Genomic DNA, 25086 nt, shown 5'->3' on the forward strand with positions numbered 1-25086 from the left:
AGTACATTTGCACTACAGTTTACATTGTCTTTCTCTACATTACAAGAAAGAAAACACTGTAACCTTAATTACAAATTAACGTTAACACTGTTTCTGCTAACATTGAAGTAATTGGTAGAAAACCATCGGGGTTTAACTTCCATCTTTTATCTACTAACATCGAGTTTGTTCAAAGTATCAGACTATATTTTTATGTAATATGTAAGTATAACTGTAGCAATGTGAGAATCGTTCTTGTTGTAATCTCACATGTTTACCGTGTTATTCATCTTTCAGTTAACATTTGATGCTGTGGTTCACTTTACTGAAGGCGTGATCTTCTAACTGAAGGATACAATATGAAACATGTTAAATATTCGCATGCCTAATCAGAAAAGTGTCGTGTTATTTGGTCACTGCCTGCAGTGCTTCAGTTGAAAACGATGTTACTTATTACACAAGTGTATATGCTGCTACGTAGTACAGACTATGGACCATGAAGACAATGGGTCTGCCCTCGTGATGCCGTTTGTTGATGTTCACGTGCTGTTCAACCACATCATTTGAGGCCCGTCTTCTACTTGACCCTCTTAACTCAGCCAGATGTAACCTTTCACTTCATTTCGCATCTTCATCTCCTGTTTCCCCTGGCTTCTTCTCTTCTGTTTTAGCTTCTCGTTTCAGTGCTATAAATCCTAAAGTTGTGCGTAGTAACAGAATATAGACAAAATACAAATAGACACGCAACCGCGTCTTTCGGTGTATGTTTTGACTGAGTGGTGAGATCAAGTTGGTTGGGTGTTCAGGTTGCACAAACCCATAACAAAGTTTATTTATAAGGAAAATAACGTATCTCTACTCTTCTTTGATTGCGAGTTAATCAATGTACAGGATATAATTCCATAACCACTTGTTGTAACATACAGTTCCATAAAACTTTCACTTCAAAAACAAACTCTGAGCAGATGGAAGCGGGAGAATTACTTGGTAACCTAGTTATACAAACAGATGATAAACTTAAACATTTATATGTGTTACAGATTAGCAGATACCGGGTAGTAACACCCACGTATTATAAAAAAAACACAACATTTTGATGAAGTCACCCTTTTAATTTCTTACTCAAACTAAAGAAAGTAAAAAGACGATACATTCATTAAGTCTTACAAAAGTCTCAGAATATTGAGACATTACATTTTTTATGCGTTTCAATGAGCTTATTGGAAGCACTTTCTTCGCGCAGTTCTGTTGAGTTTGCTGACTGTGGATGAATCTACACGTATCAATATAAAACTGCGCTTTCCCTGTAGTTATTCTCTTGTATATGGACAGACATAATTTGCTTTAGACTTTCTGGGAAAACACTGCCAAGCGATTTAGCTTTGTCCTGTACTTCTGTGCTCTTTTTACGTGTAATGCTTGTCACAAATCACTCAGATGAACTATGTTAAAGGTGGGCCTTGCATGGCATAGATTGGTAGTTAGAACACTCAGTATCGATCTACTGGTCGCGGGATCGAATCTCGTCACCAAACACGTTCGCCCTCTCAGTGTGCGGGTGTTATAATGTCACGGTCAATAGCCCTACTCGTTGGTAAAGGATAGTCTAAGAGTTGGCGGTGGGTGGTGTTGACTGGCTGTTTTCTCTTTTGTCTATCACTTTAAAATTAAGAATGAGTTAGGGAGATAACCCTCGAATAATTTTGAGTGAAATTCAACAAACAATCTACAACCTAACGGCCCATGGTGGTTTATCATTAGTCACTGAATCCAGCGATATTTGTCAAACAAAACACTATCATGAATGTTTAAATTTCAGTTTTTGTTCGAATTTTTCGATCTGTGCACATAGTTGTCTCGATCAACCACTAGAGGGATAAATTTTTTGAAGTTAAGCACAAAGCTACACAATGGGCTGGCTATTCGTGCTCCGCTCATCACGAGTATCGAAATCTGGATTCTAGCGTTTTTAAGTTCGCAAATATTCCGCTGCGCCACTGGTGGACAGAGGGATAAACTACAGTTCTGATGGCACTTTTTTTTACTGTTTTATTATGTACATTATCCGGAACCTTGTATCCACAAACAATTAGAAAAGTGTTTGTAAAGCCAAATCCTACAAAATGTTTATGGTTATGTTCAAGGTACATCAAAGTATTGCGTAGCTTACATATATCATTATTATATCACATATATCATTATTATATCACGTTTTATTGCATGAAATTGTCTTCTCGACAATAAATGCAAGGAATATTATATTACCTTAGAGTAAACAAACGTATTGTATGTCTTATTTATATGTTCTTAACTTAGAATTGATTCTTGTTTATTCTTATAGCTCTATGAGGCTAAATCAAATAGGTTGAATACTTGTTAATAGTCTATTGTAATGACTCCTAATGAATGTCGTAGCGAGAATAGCATTTATTAATTCTATCTACATTGTTAGAATTTTGTAATTATTGAACCAACAATGTTATGAAGCGATGTTGTAAGGGTTCTTAATGAATGTTGTAGCGAGGATAGCATGTATTAATTCTATCTACATTGTTAGAATTTTGTAATTATTGAACCAACAATGTTATGAAGCGATGTTGTAAGGGTTCTTAATGAATGTCGTAGCGAGAATAGCATTTATTAATTCTATCTACATTGTTAGAATTTTGTAATTATTGAACCAACAATGTTATGAAGCGATGTTGTAAGGGTTCTTAATGAATGTCGTAGCGAGGATAGCATGTATTAATTCTATCTACATTGTTAGAATTTTGTAATTATTGAACCAACAATGTTATGAAGCGATGTTGTAAGGGTTCTTAATGAATGTCGTAGCGAGAATAGCATTTATTAATTCTATCTACATTGTTAGAATTTTGTAATTATTGAACCAACAATGTTATGAAGCGATGTTGTAAGGGTTCTTAATGAATGTCGTAGCGAGAATAGCATTTATTAATTCTATCTACATTGTTAGAATTTTGTAATTATTGAACCAACAATGTTATGAAGCGATGTTGTAAGGGTTCTTAATGAATGTCGTAGCGAGGATAGCATGTATTAATTCTATCTACATTGTTAGATTTTTCTAATTGTTGCACCAACAATGTCATGCTCTATTGTAAAGGTTCCTAATGAATATCTTATCGTGAATGTTATGCATCAGAATTCTTTGGCACGAAATGCAACACCACCAGATTGTAAGAATTATGAGTGCCATTCCATGGATATAATGTAGCAGTGATGTGTTTCGTAAGGATGTTATACAAGTATCGTAATGATAGTGTTAGACATCAACACCATTTTGTTCAAAGTATATAATTGTCACACTAAGCATGTTATGCAGCAACACTAAATTTTAAGAATTCTATGAATTACAAGTATGTTCTCTAGTAGTGATGTAATATGAATTTTTATGGATGTTACTTCGTTTGCTTGTTGAATTTTATGCGTCAAGCTGCTCAAGGGTCATCTGCCCCAGCTGTTCCTAGTTTTGAAGTGATAGACATGAGGAGAGGCAGCTAGTGAAAACCATCCACCATCAACTTTTGGGATAATCTTTAAAACGAATAGTAGGATTGACCTTCACTTTATTACCATCCAATGAGTAAAAGGGCGAGTATCTGCGGAGACGAGTTACGATCCCGTGATTCACAGTCGAGCATCCTTATCACTCACTAGCTATACCAAATATATGTGTCGCTGTTTGTTTATTTTTGAATTTCGCGCAAAGCTACACGAAGGCTATCTGCACTAACCGTCCCTAATTTAGCAGTAAGACTAGAGGGAAGTCAATTAGTCATTATCATCCACTGCCAACTCTTGAGCTACTCTTTTACCAACGATTAGTGGGATTGACCACAACATTATAACGCTCCCACGGCTGAACGGATGAGCATGTTTGTTGTGACGGGGATTCGAACCTGCGACCCTCAAATTTCGAGTCGAGCGCTTTCACCACCTGGACATGCCGGGCATTAAGTATTGCATTGATAGTATTATCCAGCAATGTTATATATTAAAATAGTTGTGTGTCGCAGCAGTAATGATATAAACTAATATTATATTGTAAGACTTACGTTTGACACACGGAGAACTATATGTGACACAAGGATGTTGTACGTTTTCTATGAGTATCACTTGATAAATGCATTAAAGTAATATTATATTGTAAAAACTACGAGTATCGCATTGCTATGCGTTTGTTTGTTTGTTTTGGAATTTTGCACAAAGCTACTCGAGGGCTATCTGTGCCAGCCGTCCCTAATTTAGAAGTGTAAGACTAGAGGGAAGGCAGCTAGTCATCACCACCCACCGCCAACTATTGGGCTACTCTTTTACCAACGAATAGTGGGATTGACCGTCACATTATACACCCCCACGGCTGGGAGGGCGAGCATGTTTGGCGCGACCGGGATGCGAACCCGCGACCCTCAGATTACGAGTCGCACGCCTTAACATGCTTGGCCATGCCGGGCCGTTGCTATGCGACACGAATTATACGAGTCTAAAACCAAGAAGACAGGAATGTGTTCTTATAATCTTATGGAAAGAGAAGACCTGTATTAGAGAGTTTTAGAAAAACAAGAACGTTAATATTAAACTATTTCGTGATATTTATTACCACCAAAAGTTATGAGCATGTTTAATTGGTTATTCGAAACGTGACGTCGTTATTCGAGCTGAACGAACAAAACCTTACAATAATTGCGCATAGAAGAAAATTATTGAAAGGCGGGTTGGCTAGTTTTTGAATGTCAAATAAGATGAAACAGGGATACCATAGAACATGTTGAATATTATGTTTACCGTGAAAACAGGAAGTTCCTGTTCGTCATATGATGTCAAGGTTTTCGAAAAACACCTAAGTCCAAGAAGTCTTGATAAAAATGAAATAGAAACCTTATAACCCGAGCACTTTCGAAAAGTGGACCTTTTTTCTTCAGGGGCAAACTGAAGATGTCATGATGTGTTTCTTAGGTTTAAATATTTGATTTTCTCTCTCACACACACACATATACATATGTATGCTAAGATATGCAGGGATCTTAGATTGAGCTCTCGGCCAAGAACCAGTTATCTCCTCTTACTATGTATTACTTAAAGACGAATCTTACAGCCCCCGCGGGCCTCGCGAGGGTTACAAGAGTTATAAAGTGTGCACATGTGCAAGTGAGCTGAGGAGGCCAGGATGAGGAGTATTTAGACAGGACCTACCGTAACTTTGGCACAGTGACGGTTGAAGTTTTGCTGGTGAGTTCGTTAGACGTGTCCGTGTCGTGCCCATCATGAAAATGTTGATGTATTCCAAGGGCTTCTGTTTTAACTTAGGACTTTAATACAGTGAGGTCGTGTGATTCGACGATTTTCCAGAGGAGGTAAACATAGTCACTCAACCACGGTAGTATATAATTGTATATTTCTTCTTTATTGTGTCTATTAGAAACATTTAGGACAGATTATGCTAAGCACCCTTCTCTGATCAGTATACTGATTTATGCGTGTTGTGTGTGAGCACGTGCACAGTTGTAAACAAAGTTATGTATGTTATTATGAGGAGTGGATGAGCTAAAAAGACTCTTACAGATATATGTTACTAATATTTGTACTGTTTCTTAGAACCAAATGTGACTAGGAGGGCTGACAGGTGTACGTAACTAATATTTGGACTGTTTCTTAGAACAAAGTGTGACTAGGAAGGGCTGACAGGTGTATGTAACTAACATTTGGACTGTTTCTTAGAACCAAATGTGATTAAGAGGGCTGATAGGTGTACGTAACTAATTCTTAGAACCAGATGTGACTAAGAGGGCTGATAGGTGTAGGTAACTAATATTTGTACTGTTTCTTAGAACCAAATGTGACTAAGAGGGCTGATAGGTGTACGTAACTAACATTTGACTGTTTCTTAGAACCAAATGTCATTAAGAGGGCTGATAGGTGTGGGTAACTAACATTTAGACTGTTTTTTACGTTTGAAATGCACGTACAATATTGTTATTATTGTACAAATTACGTCCCTTGACAACAATTAGTAGCTTCATTCTTCTCATTGAGTATTGTATGAGGAATTTAAAGTATTAAACAACAAACCTGGAACGTCAGCAAACGATGATCTATAGCTTCCATACGTCATCATTATATCAAACCAAAACACTGTTCTGTTATACTTTTATCAGGGCCCGGCATGGCCAAGCGAGTTAAGGCGTGCGACTCGTAGTCTGAGGGTCGCGTATTCGAATCCCCGTCACACCAAACATGGTCGCCTTTTCAGTTGTGGGGGCGCTATAATGTTACGGTCAATCCCACTATTCGTTGGTAAAAGAGTAGCCCAAGAGTTGGCGGTGGGTGGTGATGACTAGCTGCCTTCCCTCTAGTCTTACACTGCTAAATTAGGGGCGGCTAGCGCAGATAGCCGTCGACTAGCTTTGTGTGAAATTCAAAAACAAACAAACAAACTTTTATCAGTGTTTGAAACACTTTGTATAAAAATAATACTAAAAGATACAGTGTCCTCGTAATAATCCGTAAACAATTTCTTATTCCTTCCTTAACTACTTCTTCAGTGAGTATGACCCTACCTCTATCACCCCTTTAGTAAATGGCTTTATCTGGACTTTTTTCAAAGGGGCTTAAACAAGTACAAATATTTCCATTGTTACTGAAGTGTCCTGAAAACAGTATTGGATACAGTTATAATCTTTAAGAACCAGTAATAAATATGGGGTTCCAACCCCCATTATTACAAATCCCCAGTGAACCGCTCTTCATTATCATGATATTTACTTATAAAATTAATAATTTATTTTCATATTTCTTGTTTTAACATTGTTAACTTTTATTTAGTTAGGCTTCAACAAAACTCATAGTTGTGTCTTCTCGTTAAGTTCTTCTAAGGTTGAATTCCTTATGAGGTTGAATGATTTATTTATAACAAGTCAGTCTTCAACAATCACGTGGCTGGTGTAGTTAGTTAACTTGTCTTATCCTAACTAAACAATAGACGCGTTGATTAAACAACTTTTGCGGCCGTGCCGTGAGGTGGATAGTTCATTCATGTATCACTGGGCGGGATTTCTACTTACGGCAGTCACACTTAAGGTAGTGAAGTTGTACAAGAAAGTCTGTGAAAAATGCTGTTATAATATCTTAATTACATACGAATAACTAAATACGACAAGATTTTCGTTTAATATGCTGAAAAGAATGGTTGGGTTATTATTAATAAGCGCAGTATCCGCTTACAGGTGACAAGAATAATCAGTTAGGCTTAGGTCTTTTTGCCACTATTCTAAAACTACCTATCGGACCCTCGTTTTCATGATGGTATTAGCTATCATTTGCGCGAAATGGGTGGTAACGTCAACACGTTCGATAATAAAACTGATAAAAAAACATGGATGTGATTTTGATTTATGTACGCTGACGAGAAGGTAAGGAACGACTGAACTTTAATATGCGTGCTACGTCGTGTTGTACTTCTTTTTTCCAACACTAGGTGGATTAAACTATGTTTCACTGCACGAAAAAAGAAAGAAAGAAAAAAGAATAGAGCTTTAATATAAAAGATATTTTAAGTACACAGTACCCACAATGTAACGTGACTGAAATATTAATAAATAAACCGTATTAGTAAACATTTACTTCATAAAAACTGATTAAATATGTGACAAAAAATACTTTTTATAACTTTTCTTTTTCCCACCGGTAAAAACCTCTTTACAACTGCAGGATAATAGAGTCCTAGAAAAGAACGATTTTAACATGACTAAGCCATTGAACCATCACGAGGACTTCACGATCACGTGACGTAACTTCTAGACTATGATTAAGAGAGGATGGGGAGGATGTAAAAAAGAGAGAAAAAGACTTGAAAATCGTTGGACCATCATTCAACCATGGGGACAGCAGTGTTATTACAATCCAGTCTTCCAGGCTTTGTTAGTAGTTCTAAAAATGTAACAGAATTCGTTCTTCAAAATCTCTCTCATCCTCCTTCCAATTTTGGGGGAACTGACCCAAGTCGTTGCAACTGAACCGTATTAGTTTCATTCAACAATACATCATTGTTGGTTATGGTTTAGAAAAGGCACATACGTAAGTGTTAACATATCCTTGCAGGTTCTTTGAATTTGTGATACTTCGGTAGACAATTATGCAAAGCTTTTAAACTAACCAAAAATAGATCTACTGTTTTGATCTATAATATCAAATCTGTCAAATAATTGACAGATGACAAATTATAGATCAGTTAATCGATGTGTTCTCATCACTGTTATACGTTATGTCGTTGTATACATGTAGTTATACCGGTTATTAATTTATCAACATTAATTAGTGGTTTAATTCTGAACCCTTATTTATGCAGGAAACCTGTTTGAACCAGAATATATTTGATAATATATCCAGAATTTCTCCACTGATAGGGTTTAACTACACACTCTATTCTACTGATTTCAAGTGATATTATACGTTAAAAGTATGGTTCCAAACGATTGTGTGTTCTGGTGAACGAACTAACAGAAATATACAATTTTAAAAGCGTGATAGATATCTTTATTTTATTCTGCTGTTTACGTTCAGCGACTGTTGACTGGACTGTTCTTTTACTGTTGACTGCTAAAGGATGTTGCGTTTCTTGCCACTAGAAAGAAGAAAAAAAAACATTATGGATCCATTAGTTCACGCTAGAAAACTTTAGTGCACGTGCTCGACAGCGCAACAGATTCATTGTTGACAAATTAGTGAGACGAGTTAGAGTTGGACGGTTTCCTTCGTGTCCAACGTGCGTCTCGTGACAAATCTTCTAACACGACACACGCAATTACAAATTCAACGATATGTTTGAATCATGTCACGTGATCCAGTTGGTAACATAAAATATCTATACATTATTAATATGTATATATTTTTTTTTGTATCTATTTTAATCCAGTGTCCTATGGAAGTCAAGAAATGTTAAAAGACGAACATAGCTTCTTCTGTTCATGAAACTTTGTTCTCTGAATTTTTTTGGGCAAACTTGTCCTCTAAGACAATTTGAAACCTACTGATTATAGAGCAACAAACCTGTTTAGCTCCATGTCGTGAGATGTCGACCACAAGAACAGTGCCGCATTTAGTCTCCCAGTTATGGACATGCTTAACATTAAGCCACGTCATGCAACGATTAGCAGTTTATATTACCCACTGTGTTATATTCCTTCTTGTTTTTAAGGGCGCGCTTCAACAGCTGAAGATTTATAACAGCTCTGGAATAGCGGAAGTACAATGTGAAGATAACTTTAAGGTAAGTTTTGGTTTTGATATCATAATTATATCTTTTTGTAAGGCGTGTAGTTGACATCGGACGAATTGTCATTTTAAAGTATTGACTCTTAAAATATTATAACTTTGTGAATCTAGATAATTGCATCATTGGTTTATAGTGATAGAAAAATGTTAGAGATACGTGGAATCGAACCCCGGACTTTAGTAATGTAAGTTTTGTTACGTATTATAACTTATGTCGAACGAGTCTCCGATTTATTATGTTGCATACGTTACGTATTACGACTTCAAATAACCGGAAATATTACTTTCAATTTAAAGTTAATTGAATATCAGTGTGTATCAAGTTTATGATATTTACCAACAAGAATAATATACACAATTTTCTTTCTTAACACAAATATATTTTATTACACAAACAACAATATAATATACAATAACGGTTATTACAAATAATGATTTGTATATAAAAGTTTTACAAACTTGCAAACAATACTGAGTCTTCTATCTGGCCTGACACTGAATTCCTTATCGACGTTTCATAATGAGCGATTTAATTCTGTTGATATATAGGTACAATTCACTCGACACGAAGCTAGCTAGCTTCGTCACACGTTTTTTTCTGACGAAAATATCTAATCTCCTTGTAGAAATACCAACGTCCAAAGTTAATTCACTGAAGCTGAACGGTTTGTAATGTTAGACATCTATAAATGTTTCTGGTCGAATACCTGTAATTTTCCAATTAATAAACGTTTATCACAATTAAAGCTTTCGAGCTTTATAGTATACTCACTATAGTGAGCAAACAGTATTCTCTTGCTCTCTCTTGATGCGTCGATCTATAAACTTTTAGGCGAGTATTTCGAAAGTTCAGTTGGCAACTATGTAAAACCTATATTATTGATTCTTACACTTGAGAATCTTCTAGAAATTTAGAGAACAGGCGGGACTTTCGCAAAAAAAACAACACAACATTTAACATTATAAGATACATGCATTTCTAAATGTATATTAAACTGAACAAACATAGATATTAAAATAAATATTTAATATTAAATTCGTTACAATATAAATTGTCTATAAAGTCTATAAAGACGTATCGCTGTTCCGCAAGGGGGACTGAAGAATTATGAATACTTTTTCAGAAAACTAATAACACTTTCTAGGCTTATGTTAGAAAAAAATAGTGAAATATATTTAATTATACATTTCATAAATTCAAACTGTAATTAAATATGCGACTACATTTGATAAAAAAAAAAAAAGTCGAGTGCCTTAACTACCTGGACATTCCGGGCTCTTTGAAAGAAGGATACAGTACGTTTATGAAAACTCTAAACAAAAAGTGTGATTAGCAAAATATTGAGCTAATTTTATACACATCACACGTAACATAACTGACCGGCATATTTTATTTAGTTATCATACGGACTTATAAAGGTAAAATGTACGGTTCGATTCTCTGCAACAGTATGCCTTTGCCCTGAAAAAAACAAATAATTTATGTTGTTAAGATACTTAATGCTTTAGAGGCAATTTGGGAAAAGTTTAAGAACTTCATACAGTTGATCTAGAATGTTCCTCCAGTGGCATGTTTCCGGACTTACAACGCTAGAAACCGGTTTTCGATACCCGTGGTGGGCAGAGCACAGATCGCATGTTGTGTAGTTTTGTGCTACAACAGCAACAACAATCATCTAGGAATTGCCATAAGACGTTCTCGTAACCTGGAGATTGGTAGTTGTTGTAGATAACAGGATAACATTTGGCATGTGATTTGAGGCGTACTGTTTGAAGAACATTCATGTTTGTTTGAAGTTTCGTTTGTTTGTTATGAATTTCGCGCAAAGCTACTCGAGGGCTATCTGTGCTAGCCATCCCTAATTTATTAATGTAAGATTAGAGGGAAGGCAGCTAGTTATCACCACCCACCGCCAACTCTTGGGCTACTCTTTTACCAACGAATAGTGGGATTGACCGTCACATTATAACGCCCCCACGGCTGAAAGGGCGAGCATGTTTGGCGCGACGGGGATGCGAACCCGCGACACTCAGATTACGAGTCGCACGCCTTAACACGTCGAACGCCTTAACCTACCTGACCATGCCAGGCCTTGTTTGAAGTTAAACACTAAGCTACACTATGAGCTAGCTATCTATGCTCTGCTCAACACAGGTACCGAAACAGCCGAACAATGTTTTAGGCCATTTTCTTTCCTTCCGATAATACAATATATAGTCTAGTCATCTGATTTCCTGTTTGTTTGAATCTCAACAATAGTCGGTAACCAATGCAAAATGGCCATCCTGAAAATAATAAAGAAGAAAATTTTTGTTTTTGTAAGTACTTAATGTTCAGTAATTATTAAATTTAAAGCAACCAATAACATTCATTCCCGTTCATTATTAACCGCCTCTAACAATCAATGTGTACAACATTGTTTTGAACTAACTATTGTTGAGTGCAAATAATGGCGGTTTATGGATGGTAGAGAGGGTATTTTTATACGGTAAACATCTTATGAACGTAAGGGCCCCCCGCTAGTACAGCGGTATGTCTCCGGATTTACAACGCTAAAATCAGGGGTTCGATTCCCCTCGGTGGGCTGAGCAGATAGCCCCATGTGGCTTTGCTATAAGGAAAAACAAACACACAAGACTAAATACAAGTAAATAAACGACCACAGAAAATTAATTGCGACCTTCGGCATGGTAGCAGGCACTCTTCTAAATATGCTTGTGTAATAGGTTTTTTATTTATCAAACTTGTGATACCGGTTGTACCTGTTGGAAGCAGTAGTTTCAACCATTTAGAGATTACACGTTGGTTGTTTATACTGCTATGTTTCTTGCCCTTTCAAATTGTTTTACATATATTTCACTGGGATTTAGATGTCTTATGAATTTTTATTAGCATGTGTAAAATATTTAAAATTACAGAACTGAAGAGTATGTTTTGTGTTGCTTTCGTTATGCCACCTAGAATTCCCATAAATTTAACGAAAATACTACCGTGAAGTCGCAAAGGTAACCTAATTTTGTTGCGCACGCGTACTAACTGTCTTAGGTGTAGAAATTATATCTCAGTGTAATTTTAAATTTTAATGGTTAACTTGTTACTAGCTCTTATGAAAATCGAATTGTCCTCACTCAGTATCAAATTAAAACTAATGAACAAATAACATAAAGTGGGGACATTTGTCGCATATTGTTTACTTTTGCGGTTCCGGGGTTCCAAGACTCGCGCCGCGAAACTGCTCAACATGTTCTGTACTTTCAGCTGTGGGTGAGTTATAGAAGAAACAACCAAACCCCTTATTCGGTTAATAGCCTTTCTGGCTCCCTCTAACCAGAAATTTAAAATTAAGGAGGGCTATTCTAGACTCATAGGGGGGCTCTGATCTGGTCATTTAACCCATAAGGTTCCGTTTAGATTAAAAGTACAAAGTACAAAAATCTATCGTAGCTCAAAAATGTATCAAGTTACATGGAGGGTATTGTAGATTAGGAATCATATGAAGCCATAAAGTAATAATTATCAAATAGAAAGAATGTCCCAGCTCGATAAAACGTCAGTCGTACAGACACTATGGGACGCTTCTATTCCGAGGTCTGCGATAGGAAGTTGTAATAAATGGAGACAGAAGATCCGGAACAAACAAAACAAACTGAAAGTGGTGAAACAGTGGGGACAGATTCACTGTTTCAGAGATAAATAACAACTAGTAACATCAGTGTGATTTGTAGAACTAAAGAAAGAGCTAACCGACTTTGTTTGGTAAAATAGCACTCCGAAAACTATAGCTGGTACTTGTTTAAAACTGGATTAATGTCTTAGTACCAGGGACTTCGACTAACACTGAAGATTATTGAAGGAACATCTCGTGTAGTTACGGCTAAGAGTTACTATAAAAAGAGACAAGTGAATTAGCTTTACGTAAGATTTAGCTAATTCAATAGAAGGAACAAGTGCACACCGAAATGTGCTTAACTTTAATGTTACTGTTTGTGCTTACATTCTGAACACACATCTCAGTGGCACAGCAGTATGTCTGCGATCTCATACCGCTAGAAACCAGATTTCGATATCCGTGGTGGGCACAACACAGATAGCTCTTTGTGTGATTTTATGGTTAAATGCAAAACAAACAAACAATTTGAACAGTTTGTTTGTTTGTTGTTAAGCACAACACTACACAATAGGCTATTTGTGCTGTACTCATCGTGAGTATCGAAGTCCGGATTTTTAACGTTATAAGCCTTCAGACTTTCAGCTGAGCCACTAGAGACTTTCAACTATAATAACTTAAAAACCTTTAAAGTTATTTTAAAGTTGGAGAAATCAAGAGATCCAAAACGGTAAGCTGCTCTTTGTGGCGTTGGCAAAGGACCCATCCAAACTTGGTTTTAGATTGTTTTGAATTTCGCGCAAAGCTACTCGAGGGCTATCTGCGCTAGCCGTCCCAAATTTAGCAATGTAAGTCTAGAGGGAAAGCAGCTAGTCATCACCACCCACCGCCAACTCTTGGACTACACTTTTACCAACAAATAGTGGTTTTGACCGTCACATTATAACGCCCCCACAACTTAAAGGGCGACTATATTTGGTGTGACGGGGATTCGAATACGCGACCCTCAGATTACGAGTTGAGTGCCTTAACCACCTGGCCGTGCTGGGCCGATCCAAACTTAGCTTCACAGTAAACAGATTAACCGAACAAAATTGATAAGTGTGGAACATCTTTCTGTTCAACTCACACTTGAGTAAGGAAATTAACTTTCACCCTGAAACAGCGTGTCTTCAGAAATCATTTATTTCAAAGATAGTTGGACTTATCAGGGATTTTAGGTGGGACTAAGGAGTGTTGTCAGAGATTAAATAATATCTCTTCAAATTAAAGATTGGGTCCTATATCTTCTTCATACCAACAAATCAATGAGCTGTAAGACACTAAAGGCTACAAGGATGAAAGTAAATGCTATTCTATACGTCTAAGAAGAGGTGAGTTAACTCCACTTAATAGCCTGGGCGTGGATAGTTATTAGCGTGTTCCAACCGTGGTCTGCGTCCCGTTCCCAGAGAATGCGCTGCGCATTTTGGGACCGTGGATGAATTAGAAGAGTGACAGTAAAATCATTGTATCCGGCCAATTAGCCAAGAGTTACTACAATGGTGTTATTAACTAGCTGTCTTCCTTCTTTTCCACTGGTTTTCAAACTGTGTTCCGTGAGGCTCCAGGGCTCTGCGAAGGACCATCAGGGGGTTCCACAAGGATAACAGGTAACGGTTTGGTTTGAATTTCGTGCAAAGCTGCACGAGGGCTATCTGCGCCAGCCCTCCATAATTTAGCAGTGTAAGTCTACACTGGGAAGGCGGCTAGTCATTACCACCCACCGCCAATTTTGGGGCTACTCTTTTACTAACGAATAGTGGGATTGACGTTCACATAACGCCCCCACAGTTGAAAGGGTGAGCATGTTTGGTGTGACGGGGATTCGAACCCGCAACCCTCAGGTTACGAATCGAGTATCTTAATCACCTGGCCATAGGGATCAAAACAGGTAACGGTGTTTTTGGTTTTTGTTAAGCAATTATTGTATGTTAAATAATTCTTCAAGAACCAAAGGTATTTTTTAAAGTTGTAAGTATTTTTGCATATGTATTTACGTGTTTTATATTAACGATACGATTGTGAACTTCGTCACTTTCATCTGCGGCTGCTCATGCCCAGTGTTTGCTCCTTGCTCGGACAGCGGTAAGTCTTCGGATTTACAACGCTAAAATCATGAGTTCGATTCTCCTCGTTGGGCACAACAGATAGCCTGATGTTGCTTTGTTATAAGAAAAATGCACACATGCCAGGTGTTTAGAGCGCTCGACTCGTAATCTGAAGGTCGCGAGTTCGAATCCCCGTCACACCAAACATGCTCGTCCTTTCAGCCTGTGGGGTCATTATAATGTGATGGTCAATCCCACTATTCGTTGGTAAAAGTGTATCCCAAGAGTTGGCGGTTGGTAGTGATGACTAGCTATCTTTCCTCTAGTCTTACACTGCTAAATTAGGGACGGCTAATACAGATAGCTCTCGTGTAGCTTTGTGCGAAATTAAAACAAAACAAAACACTTTCACCTAGGCTAGGCTTTAAGTGTGGGTTGAGGCTATGTGGGGAACGGAATGAAATAGGACGGTTGCCATGGTTTTGTAAACTTTGAAAATCACTGAACTAACTAATGTATCAAATTAAAATCAGGGATGTTCATGCGCAGAGCTCTCTGCGCAGCTCTTCGCTAAAATTATATAAACAGAACAGTAATCACTTAGAAACTAAATTATTCGTAAAATAACAGCTGCAATAAACACTCAGTAATTAATAAACGAAACTATGAAAAAAGTGTGTACAAAGTAATATTCGTTATTTTAAGTAATGTAATATTATTATTACTTTTAATTAACATAAATTTTGAATAAATTATTTAACTAAAACTATAAATGTGTGAATATACACGATATTGACAAATATAAATATAAATACGTTAATTAAGTATAATTATTTCACTTATTATTCTTCCGGGTAGCTCATTATTAGTTTGCGGACTTACAACGTTAAACATCCGAGGTTTGATTCCGTACAGTGGAATTGAAATAAGATAGCCCAGTGTGTGACTTCGCGCTGAAAACAACATCAGTAGCTAGAATTAAAGTTTTAACGTGAAGTCTCTAGGACACATTGGTCTTTCCTATAGAGCGTCATTTGGGTTTCCGTTTAATCAACTTTGTTTGTTGTAACTAAGTCATTCTTCGGGTTATTGATCGACATAACTATACCGTTTTTACCACAAAACATGAAATCTAATAATACGAGAGCTTTCTGATTATAGAAATTTGCCGTGAATGATTTGAAACGTTACAGAGTGCCTTACTAGCAATTAGCAAACACTCATTGGTTAGTCCTTTGAGTCCTTAAGTTCACATCCTGGCGTCTTAGTAATAATTACCCCATGACCCAGAGACAAACCCCAAGGATGGGCCTTATTGTCAGGAAGTGGAGAGAACTGCTAATGAATTTAAGAATTTATGACTATAAGTAAGAAATAATATGTCAGCCGATCTTCACCTCCTATATCCAATGCTGACGAGGCCTATCGTCCAATATCAGTACTCATCAGTCCGGCTAAGATACAATAGATATAGATTATATTTATATCGTCAACAGCAGCTGTTATAGATAAAATACGTGAATTTGTTATTATTACCAATTTTGTTTAGGATTTACACAATATCTGTGCCATTTCTCTATGAGATGACAGTACATCACGGTTGAGAGAACACCCGTTTCTAGTGTAATAGGTTTTAGGTTCGATTGATGACTTACACACACACAAAGAAGTTGGTGGAGCTCACCACAGTTCTGCTTTTCATGGTTTTACAATATCCTGAAGTACCACCTGTGTAAATGGTTCTGACTTTATGATCCTGGAGTGTTTATCGTATCCTCCTTCAGATATACTGTTATTGTTGTCTGTTGATATATTAACATTATAAAAGTACTCCCTTCTCCTGCCTGTACTTCACTGCTACATTTCAGACTTATACAACTATCTACATTGTATTTCTGACGTGAGACAAGGAATAAGGAGCGATGTTTCACATATCACTTGGTTCTGACACACAGACAAGGAATAAGGAGCGATGTTTTACATGTCACTTGGTTCTGACACACAGACAAGGAATAAGGAGCGATGTTTCACATGTTACTTGGTTCTGACACACAGACAAGGAATAAGGAGCGATGTTTTACATGTCACTTGGTTCTGACACACAGACAAGGAATAAGGAGCGATGTTTCACATGTTACTTGGTTCTGACACACAGACAAGGAATAAGGAGCGATGTTTTACATGTCACTTGGTTCTGACACACAGACAAGGAATAAGGAACGATGTTTCATATGTCACTTGGTTCTGACACACAGACAAGGAATAAGGAGCGATGTCTCACATGTTACTTGGTTCTGACACACAGACAAGGAGCGATGTTTCACATGTCACTTGGTTCTGACACACAGACAAGGAGCGATGTTTCACATGTCACTTGGTTCTGACACACAGACAAGAGCGATGTTTTACATGTCACTTGGTTCTGACACACAGACAAGGAGCGATGTTTCACATATCACTTGGTTCTGACACACAGACAAGGAATAAGGAGCGATGTTTCACATGTCACTTGGTTCTGACACACAGACAAGGAATAAGGAGCGATGTTTCACATATCACTTGGTTCTGACACACAGACAAGGAATAAGGAGCGATGTTTTACATGTCACTTGGTTCTGACACACAGACAAGGAATAAGGAGCGATGTTTTACATGTCACTTGGTTCTGACAGACAAGGAATAAGGAGCGATGTTTTACATGTCACTTGGTTCTGACACACAGACAAGGAATAAGGAGCGATGTTTCACATGTCACTTGGTTCTGACACACAGACAAGGAATAAGGAGCGATGTTTCACATGTCACTTGGTTCTGACACACAGACAAGGAATAAGGAGCGATGTTTCACATGTCACTTGGTTCTGACACACAGACAAGGAATAAGGAGCGATGTTTCACATGTCACTTGGTTCTGACACACAGACAAGGAATAAGGAGCGATGTTTCACATGTCACTTGGTTCTGACACACAGACAAGGAGCGATGTTTCACATATCACTTGGTTCTGACACACAGACGATGTTTCACATGTCACTTGGTTCTGACACACAGACAAGGAATAAGGAGCGATGTTCTCACATGTCACTTGGTTCATGACACACAGACAAGGAATAAGGAGCGATGTTTCACATGTCACTTGGTTCTGACACACAGACAAGGAATAAGGAGCGATGTTTCACATGTCACTTGGTTCTGACACACAGACAAGGAATAAGGAGCGATGTTTCACATGTCACTTGGTTCTGACACACAGACAAGGAATAAGGAGCGATGTTTCACATGTCACTTGGTTCTGACACACAGACAAGGAATAAGGAGCGATGTTTCACATGTCACTTGGTTCTGACACACAGACAAGGAATAAGGAGCGATGTTTCACATGTCACTTGGTTCTGACACACAGACAAGGAATAAGGAGCGATGTTTCACATGTCACTTGGTTCTGACACACAGACAAGGAATAAGGAGCGATGTTTTCACATGTCACTTGGTTCTGACACACAGACAAGGAATAAGGAGCGATGTTTCACATGTCACTTGGTTCTGACACACAGACAAGGAATAAGGAGCGATGTTTCACATGTCACTTGGTTCTGACACACAGACAAGGAATAAGGAGCGATGTTTCACATGTTACTTGGTTCTGACACACAGACAAGGAATAAGGAGCGATGTTTCACATGTCACTTGGTTCTGACACACAGACAAGGAATAAGGAGCGATGTTTCACATGTCACTTGGTTCTGACACACAAGACAAGGAATAAGGAGCGATGTTTCACATGTCACTTGGTTCTGACACACAGACAAGGAATAAGGAGCGATGTTTCACATGTCACTTGGTTCTGACACACAGACAAGGAATAAGGAGCGATGTTTCACATGTCACTTGGTTCTGACACACAGACAAGGAATAAGGAGCGATGTTTCACATGTCACTTGGTTCTGACACACAGACAAGGAATAAGGAGCGATGTTTCACATGTCACTTGGTTCTGACACACAGACAAGGAATAAGGAGCGATGTTTCACATGTCACTTGGTTCTGACACACAGACAAGGAATAAGGAGCGATGTTTCACATGTCACTTGGTTCTGACACACAGACAAGGAATAAGGAGCGATGTTTCACATGTCACTTGGTTCTGACACACAGACAAGGAATAAGGAGCGATGTTTCACATGTCACTTGGTTCTGACACACAGACAAGGAATAAGGAGCGATGTTTTACATGTCACTTGGTTCTGACACACAGACAAGGAATAAGGAGCGATGTTTCACATGTCACTTGGTTCTGACACACAGACAAGGAATAAGGAGCGATGTTTCACATGTCACTTGGTTCTGACACACAGACAAGGAATAAGGAGCGATGTTTCACATGTCACTTGGTTCTGACACACAGACAAGGAATAAGGAGCGATGTTTCACATGTCACTTGGTTCTGACACACAGACAAGGAATAAGGAGCGATGTTTCACATGTCACTTGGTTCTGACACACAGACAAGGAATAAGGAGCGATGTTTCACATGTCACTTGGTTCTGACACACAGACAAGGAATAAGGAGCGATGTTTCACATGTCACTTGGTTCTGACACACAGACAAGGAATAAGGAGCGATGTTTCACATGTCACTTGGTTCTGACACACAGACAAGGAATAAGGAGCGATGTTTCACATGTCACTTGGTTCTGACACACAGACAAGGAATAAGGAGCGATGTTTCACATGTCACTTGGTTCTGACACACAGACAAGGAATAAGGAGCGATGTTTCACATGTCACTTGGTTCTGACACACAGACAAGGAATAAGGAGCGATGTTTCACATGTCACTTGGTTCTGACACACAGACAAGGAATAAGGAGCGATGTTTCACATGTCACTTGGTTCTGACACACAGACAAGGAATAAGGAGCGATGTTTCACATGTTACTTGGTTCTGACACACAGACAAGGAATAAGGAGCGATGTTTTACATGTCACTTGGTTCTGACACACAGACAAGGAATAAGGAGCGATGTTTCACATCTCATTTGGTTCTGACACACAGACAAGGAATAACGAGCGATGTTTCACATGTCACTTGGTTCTGACACACAGACAAGGAATAAGGAGCGATGTTTCACATGTTACTTGGTTCCTGACACACAGACAAGGAATAAGGAGCGATGTTTCACATGTCACTTGGTTCCGACACACAGACAAGGAATAAGGAGCGATGTTTCACATGTTACTTGGTTCCTGACACACAGACAAGGAATAAGGAGCGATGTTTCACATGTTACTTGGTTCCGACACACAGACAAGGAATAAGGAGCGATGTTTCACATCTCATTTGGTTCTGACACACAGACAAGGAATAACGAGCGATGTTTCACATGTCACTTGGTTCTGACACACAGACAAGGAATAAGGAGCGATGTTTCACATGTTACTTGGTTCTGACACACAGACAAGGAATAAGGAGCGATGTTTCACATGTCACTTGGTTCTGACACACAGACAAGGAATAAGGAGCGATGTTTCACATGTTACTTGGTTCTGACACACAGACAAGGAATAAGGAGCGATGTTTCACATGTCACTTGGTTCTGACACACAGACAAGGAATAAGGAGCGATGTTTCACATATCACTTGGTTCTGACACACAGACAAGGAATAAGGAGCGATGTTTTACATGTCACTTGGTTCTGACACACAGACAAGGAATAAGGAGCGATGTTTCACATGTCACTTGGTTCTGACACACAGACAAGGAATAAGGAGCGATGTTTCACATGTCACTTGGTTCTGACACACAGACAAGGAATAAGGAGCGATGTTTCACATGTTACTTGGTTCTGACACACAGACAAGGAATAAGGAGCGATGTTTCATATGTCACTTGGTTCTGACACACAGACAAGGAATAAGGAGCGATGTTTCACATGTCACTTGGTTCTGACACACAGACAAGGAATAAGGAGCGATGTTTCACATGTCACTTGGTTCTGACACACAGACAAGGAATAAGGAGCGATGTTTCACATATCACTTGGTTCTGACACACAGACAAGGAATAAGGAGCGATGTTTTACATGTCACTTGGTTCTGACACACAGACAAGGAGCGATGTTTCACATGTCACTTGGTTCTGACACACAGACAAGGAATAAGGAGCGATGTTTCACATATCACTTGGTTCTGACACACAGACAAGGAATAAGGAGCGATGTTTCACATGTCACTTGGTTCTGACACACAGACAAGGAATAAGGAGCGATGTTTTACATGTCACTTGGTTCTGACACACAGACAAGGAATAAGGAGCGATGTTTCATATGTCACTTGGTTCTGACACACAGACAAGGAATAAGGAGCGATGTTTCACATGTCACTTGGTTCTGACACACAGACAAGGAATAAGGAGCGATGTTTCACATGTTCACTTGGTTCTGACACACAGACAAGGAATAAGGAGCGATGTTTCATATGTCACTTGGTTCTGACACACAGACAAGGAATAAGGAGCGATGTTTTACATGTCACTTGGTTCTGACACACAGACAAGGAATAAGGAGCGATGTTTTACATGTCACTGGTTCTGACACACAGACAAGGAATAAGGAGCGATGTTTTACATGTCACTTGGTTCTGACACACAGACAAGGAATAAGGAGCGATGTTTTACATATCACTTGGTTCTGACACACAGACAAGGAATAAGGAGCGATGTTTTACATGTCACTTGGTTCTGACACACAGACAAGGAATAAGGAGCGATGTTTTACATGTCACTTGGTTCTGACACACAGACAAGGAATAAGGAGCGATGTTTCATATGTCACTTGGTTCTGACACACAGACAAGGAATAAGGAGCGATGTTTTACATATCACTTGGTTCTGACACACAGACAAGGAATAAGGAGCGATGTTTTACATGTCACTTGGTTCTGACACACAGACAAGGAATAAGGAGCGATGTTTTACATGTCACTTGGTTCTGACACACAGACAAGGAATAAGGAGCGATGTTTTACATATCACTTGGTTCTGACACACAGACAAGGAATAAGGAGCGATGTTTTACATGTCACTTGGTTCTGACACACAGACAAGGAATAAGGAGCGATGTTTTACATGTCACTTGGTTCTGACACACAGACAAGGAATAAGGAGCGATGTTTCATATGTCACTTGGTTCTGACACACAGACAAGGAATAAGGAGCGATGTTTTACATATCACTTGGTTCTGACACACAGACAAGGAATAAGGAGCGATGTTTTACATGTCACTTGGTTCTGACACACAGACAAGGAATAAGGAGCGATGTTTCACATGTCACTTGGTTCTGACACACAGACTAGAATTTTACGGATGAATTGGAAAAAAAAGCGGGTAGTCTAGTGTATTCCTCAACCGGCTAAGAGCAATTGGTATGCATGGGAGTGATCCATTAGTAGGATTTAGAATACAAGGCCTCACACGGTTGGGGGTGGCCAATCTGCAGGAATTTGTATACATGGCCTAACACGGTCGGGGTGTTTTCTTTTTGGGTAGATACATGTTGTTAGGGGCTATGTAACATCTTAATAATTTGGATTTGGTTTACTTTTTCTGTTCCTGTGTTTTTGTTGTTATCGATTGTTACTCTAGAAGGTCTGTGGATGGATATACTGTTTACATATATAAAAACGGCTCTTTGGGGTTGAGAAAATATTTTACGTAAAAGAGCGAACAACGTTTCGACCTTCTTCATAAAATATTTTCTCAACCCAAACGAGCCGTTTTGCATATATATTTCTCTGCAAGTGGGTTTTCTCGACATCACTGATATACTGTTTGTTATTCGGATTATAATGACTGATTTAGAGCGAAAACATTGTAAGAAAAAAGCACGTGCAGATGCGTAAGTACAGTATACGTTAGGCCAATCAAACTAGATTAGCAGTTTCTAGCTAAAGTTTTCAAAAATAATCATGCATGTGAACGGTTATTACTTACCAAAAAAAACTAACAAAAACATATCTATAAAAAATGAGTGTGCGATTTAGAAATGAAATCAAAATTGGTGGTCCAACTTTATAATATTTTTATAGAAAATATTCATTCAATAGTTAGCGAGGTCACGTTTTTTGCTCAACTTGGGGAATGGTGATTCGTGAAGCAAAATACGCGGCCTGTCTAGCTAATCTATAAATATTTGCTGTAAAATTAGTATAAATGTTATAAGTGTAGCTATCAGTTGCACCACCAATTTTGATTTCATTTCTTTAAGTCGTACATGCAATCCTTTTCGGTCGTACTTTTCCTTTTCACACCTAGGGTGCTTTTCACTAAATAGTCTTTACATGCTGCCATTTTATTATTAATTTTTGTTAACCATTATTCTAGAATGCCGGTAAATATCCATTTTACCCCCCCCCCTCCTCTCCTTTACTAAGGTGTCAAACAGATGTATAACTCAGGTAAGTCTGCCATTGTAACTTTGACGGTATACGTGTGTGTTTTCTGTCGAAAATATATTTTTTAATTTGTCAGATTATGTATCAAAGAGTTAATTGTTTGCGTCTCCTTGCTGTGAAACTGTACTTCGCATTTTGGAGCTGAAGATGCGTTGTAAGAGTGACAGTCAAACCCTATTCTACGAACAGAGTAGTCTCAGAGTTTGTGGTGGGTGATGTGATTATCCACCAGTTCAAGGTTTGTTTAGTGTGTTATTTTCCGATAATATCCAAAACACAGTTTTTAAATTGTATTTTGGTATAAAGCAATGGACTAAAAAAGTAGGATACTTGTATGAAATGTGACCTCACTGATAAACCATGGGTACATAATGTAGTCACACTGATAATATAATCGAAAAATTAAGGGTTTAAGATGGTCTAAACATCCTTTTTAGCCTAACACTTTCTATTCACCACGAAAACATTTCAAACAACCATCTGAAACTTCAACCACGTTTGTACGTCCCGGCTTGGCTAGGTGGTTGAGGCACTCAGCTCGTAATCCGAGAGTCGCCAGTTCGAATCCGTGTCACACCAAACATGTTCGTCCCCTTAGTTGTAGGGGCGTTATAAATATGACGGTCAATCCCACTATTCGTTGGTAAAAGAGTAGCCCAAGAGTTGGCGGTGGGTGGTGATGACTAGTTGCCTTTCCTCTAGAACGAAATTAGGTAAATTAGGAGCAGCTAGCGCAAATAGCTCTCGTGCAGTTTTGCGCGAAATTCAAAAACAAAATAAACAAATAGTCAACCAAGTTTGTCAGATGAGTGGGTGCAACCCCACACACCCAGGTTTCAGATCTTGTAAATTGATGTGTAACCTTATTTCTGCCTAAAATATTGCACGATCTACTAAGTCACCTTTAGTTTCATATCTGTTTATTTAAAAGACATTATTTTTCTGGAATTAGTGGGTTCCGCACACTACATCTGACAAGAAAGTGTTTTCTATTTTGTTTTCTTTGGTTCTGAAAGAAACCAACATCGCACACCATAATTTTTAAATTATTTGTCTCTCGTTAAAGTCAGAATAAACTTCTAGTAGCTGTAACTAAACCACTTGTCTAAAGTTAAGCCTTCCAGTAGCACTAGAAACCGGGTTTTGATACCCGTGGTGGGCAGAGCACGGATAGCCCGTTATGTAGCTTTGTGCTTAACTTGAAGCAAACAAATCTTAGATAATTTTTTTTACAATACTTATCACATGTGTGTTGAATTTGGATTGCATAAAGCACATTGAAATTATTTTAATTTTAACCATTTTTTTGTGTGTAGTTAACCCACAGGTATCGAAACTCTGTTTCTGTCATTGCAAGTCCACATACATGCCGCTGTGCTACTGAGGGGCGCTTTTAACTGTATATCAGTTATAAACCTTTAATCATCATCGGTCTTAATATATAACAGTTGTTATAAGTTATAACGTAAGTGCACCAATTAGTGCAACCCCGAACACTGTACGTTTCCCAAATGTATATCATTCATTTAACAAATATACGTTCCTGCACGCCTCTTTCTAATTTATTATTTGAGTTCAATGACAAGACATAACACACGGGTACACACTGAAATGCAATATGTGTTGTAGTAATTAGTATATTTTTTGAAAATTGTATTTATG

The 25086-nt window shown here is 38.2% G+C and overlaps 1 protein-coding gene across 7 annotated transcripts in view; it reads left to right on the plus strand.

Moving 5' to 3' along the window:
• LOC143256468 (uncharacterized) overlaps positions 1-25086 on the plus strand; it is a 207590-nt gene that overhangs the window by 72487 nt on the left and 110017 nt on the right. For 4 of the 7 annotated variants that reach the window (XM_076513737.1, XM_076513739.1, XM_076513738.1 and 1 more), the window contains one exon: positions 9197-9268. In XM_076513737.1, coding sequence (XP_076369852.1) covers positions 9197-9268 — 72 coding nt within the window. Of the gene's footprint in view, positions 1-5162; positions 5381-8914; positions 9269-25086 lie in introns of those variants that run through there. The other 3 variants (XM_076513742.1, XM_076513745.1, XM_076513743.1) reach the window with 3 other exon arrangements.

The sequence above is a fragment of the Tachypleus tridentatus genome, chromosome 7 (assembly GCF_004210375.1).
Source record: "Tachypleus tridentatus isolate NWPU-2018 chromosome 7, ASM421037v1, whole genome shotgun sequence".
Classification (NCBI taxonomy): domain Eukaryota; kingdom Metazoa; phylum Arthropoda; class Merostomata; order Xiphosura; family Limulidae; genus Tachypleus; species Tachypleus tridentatus.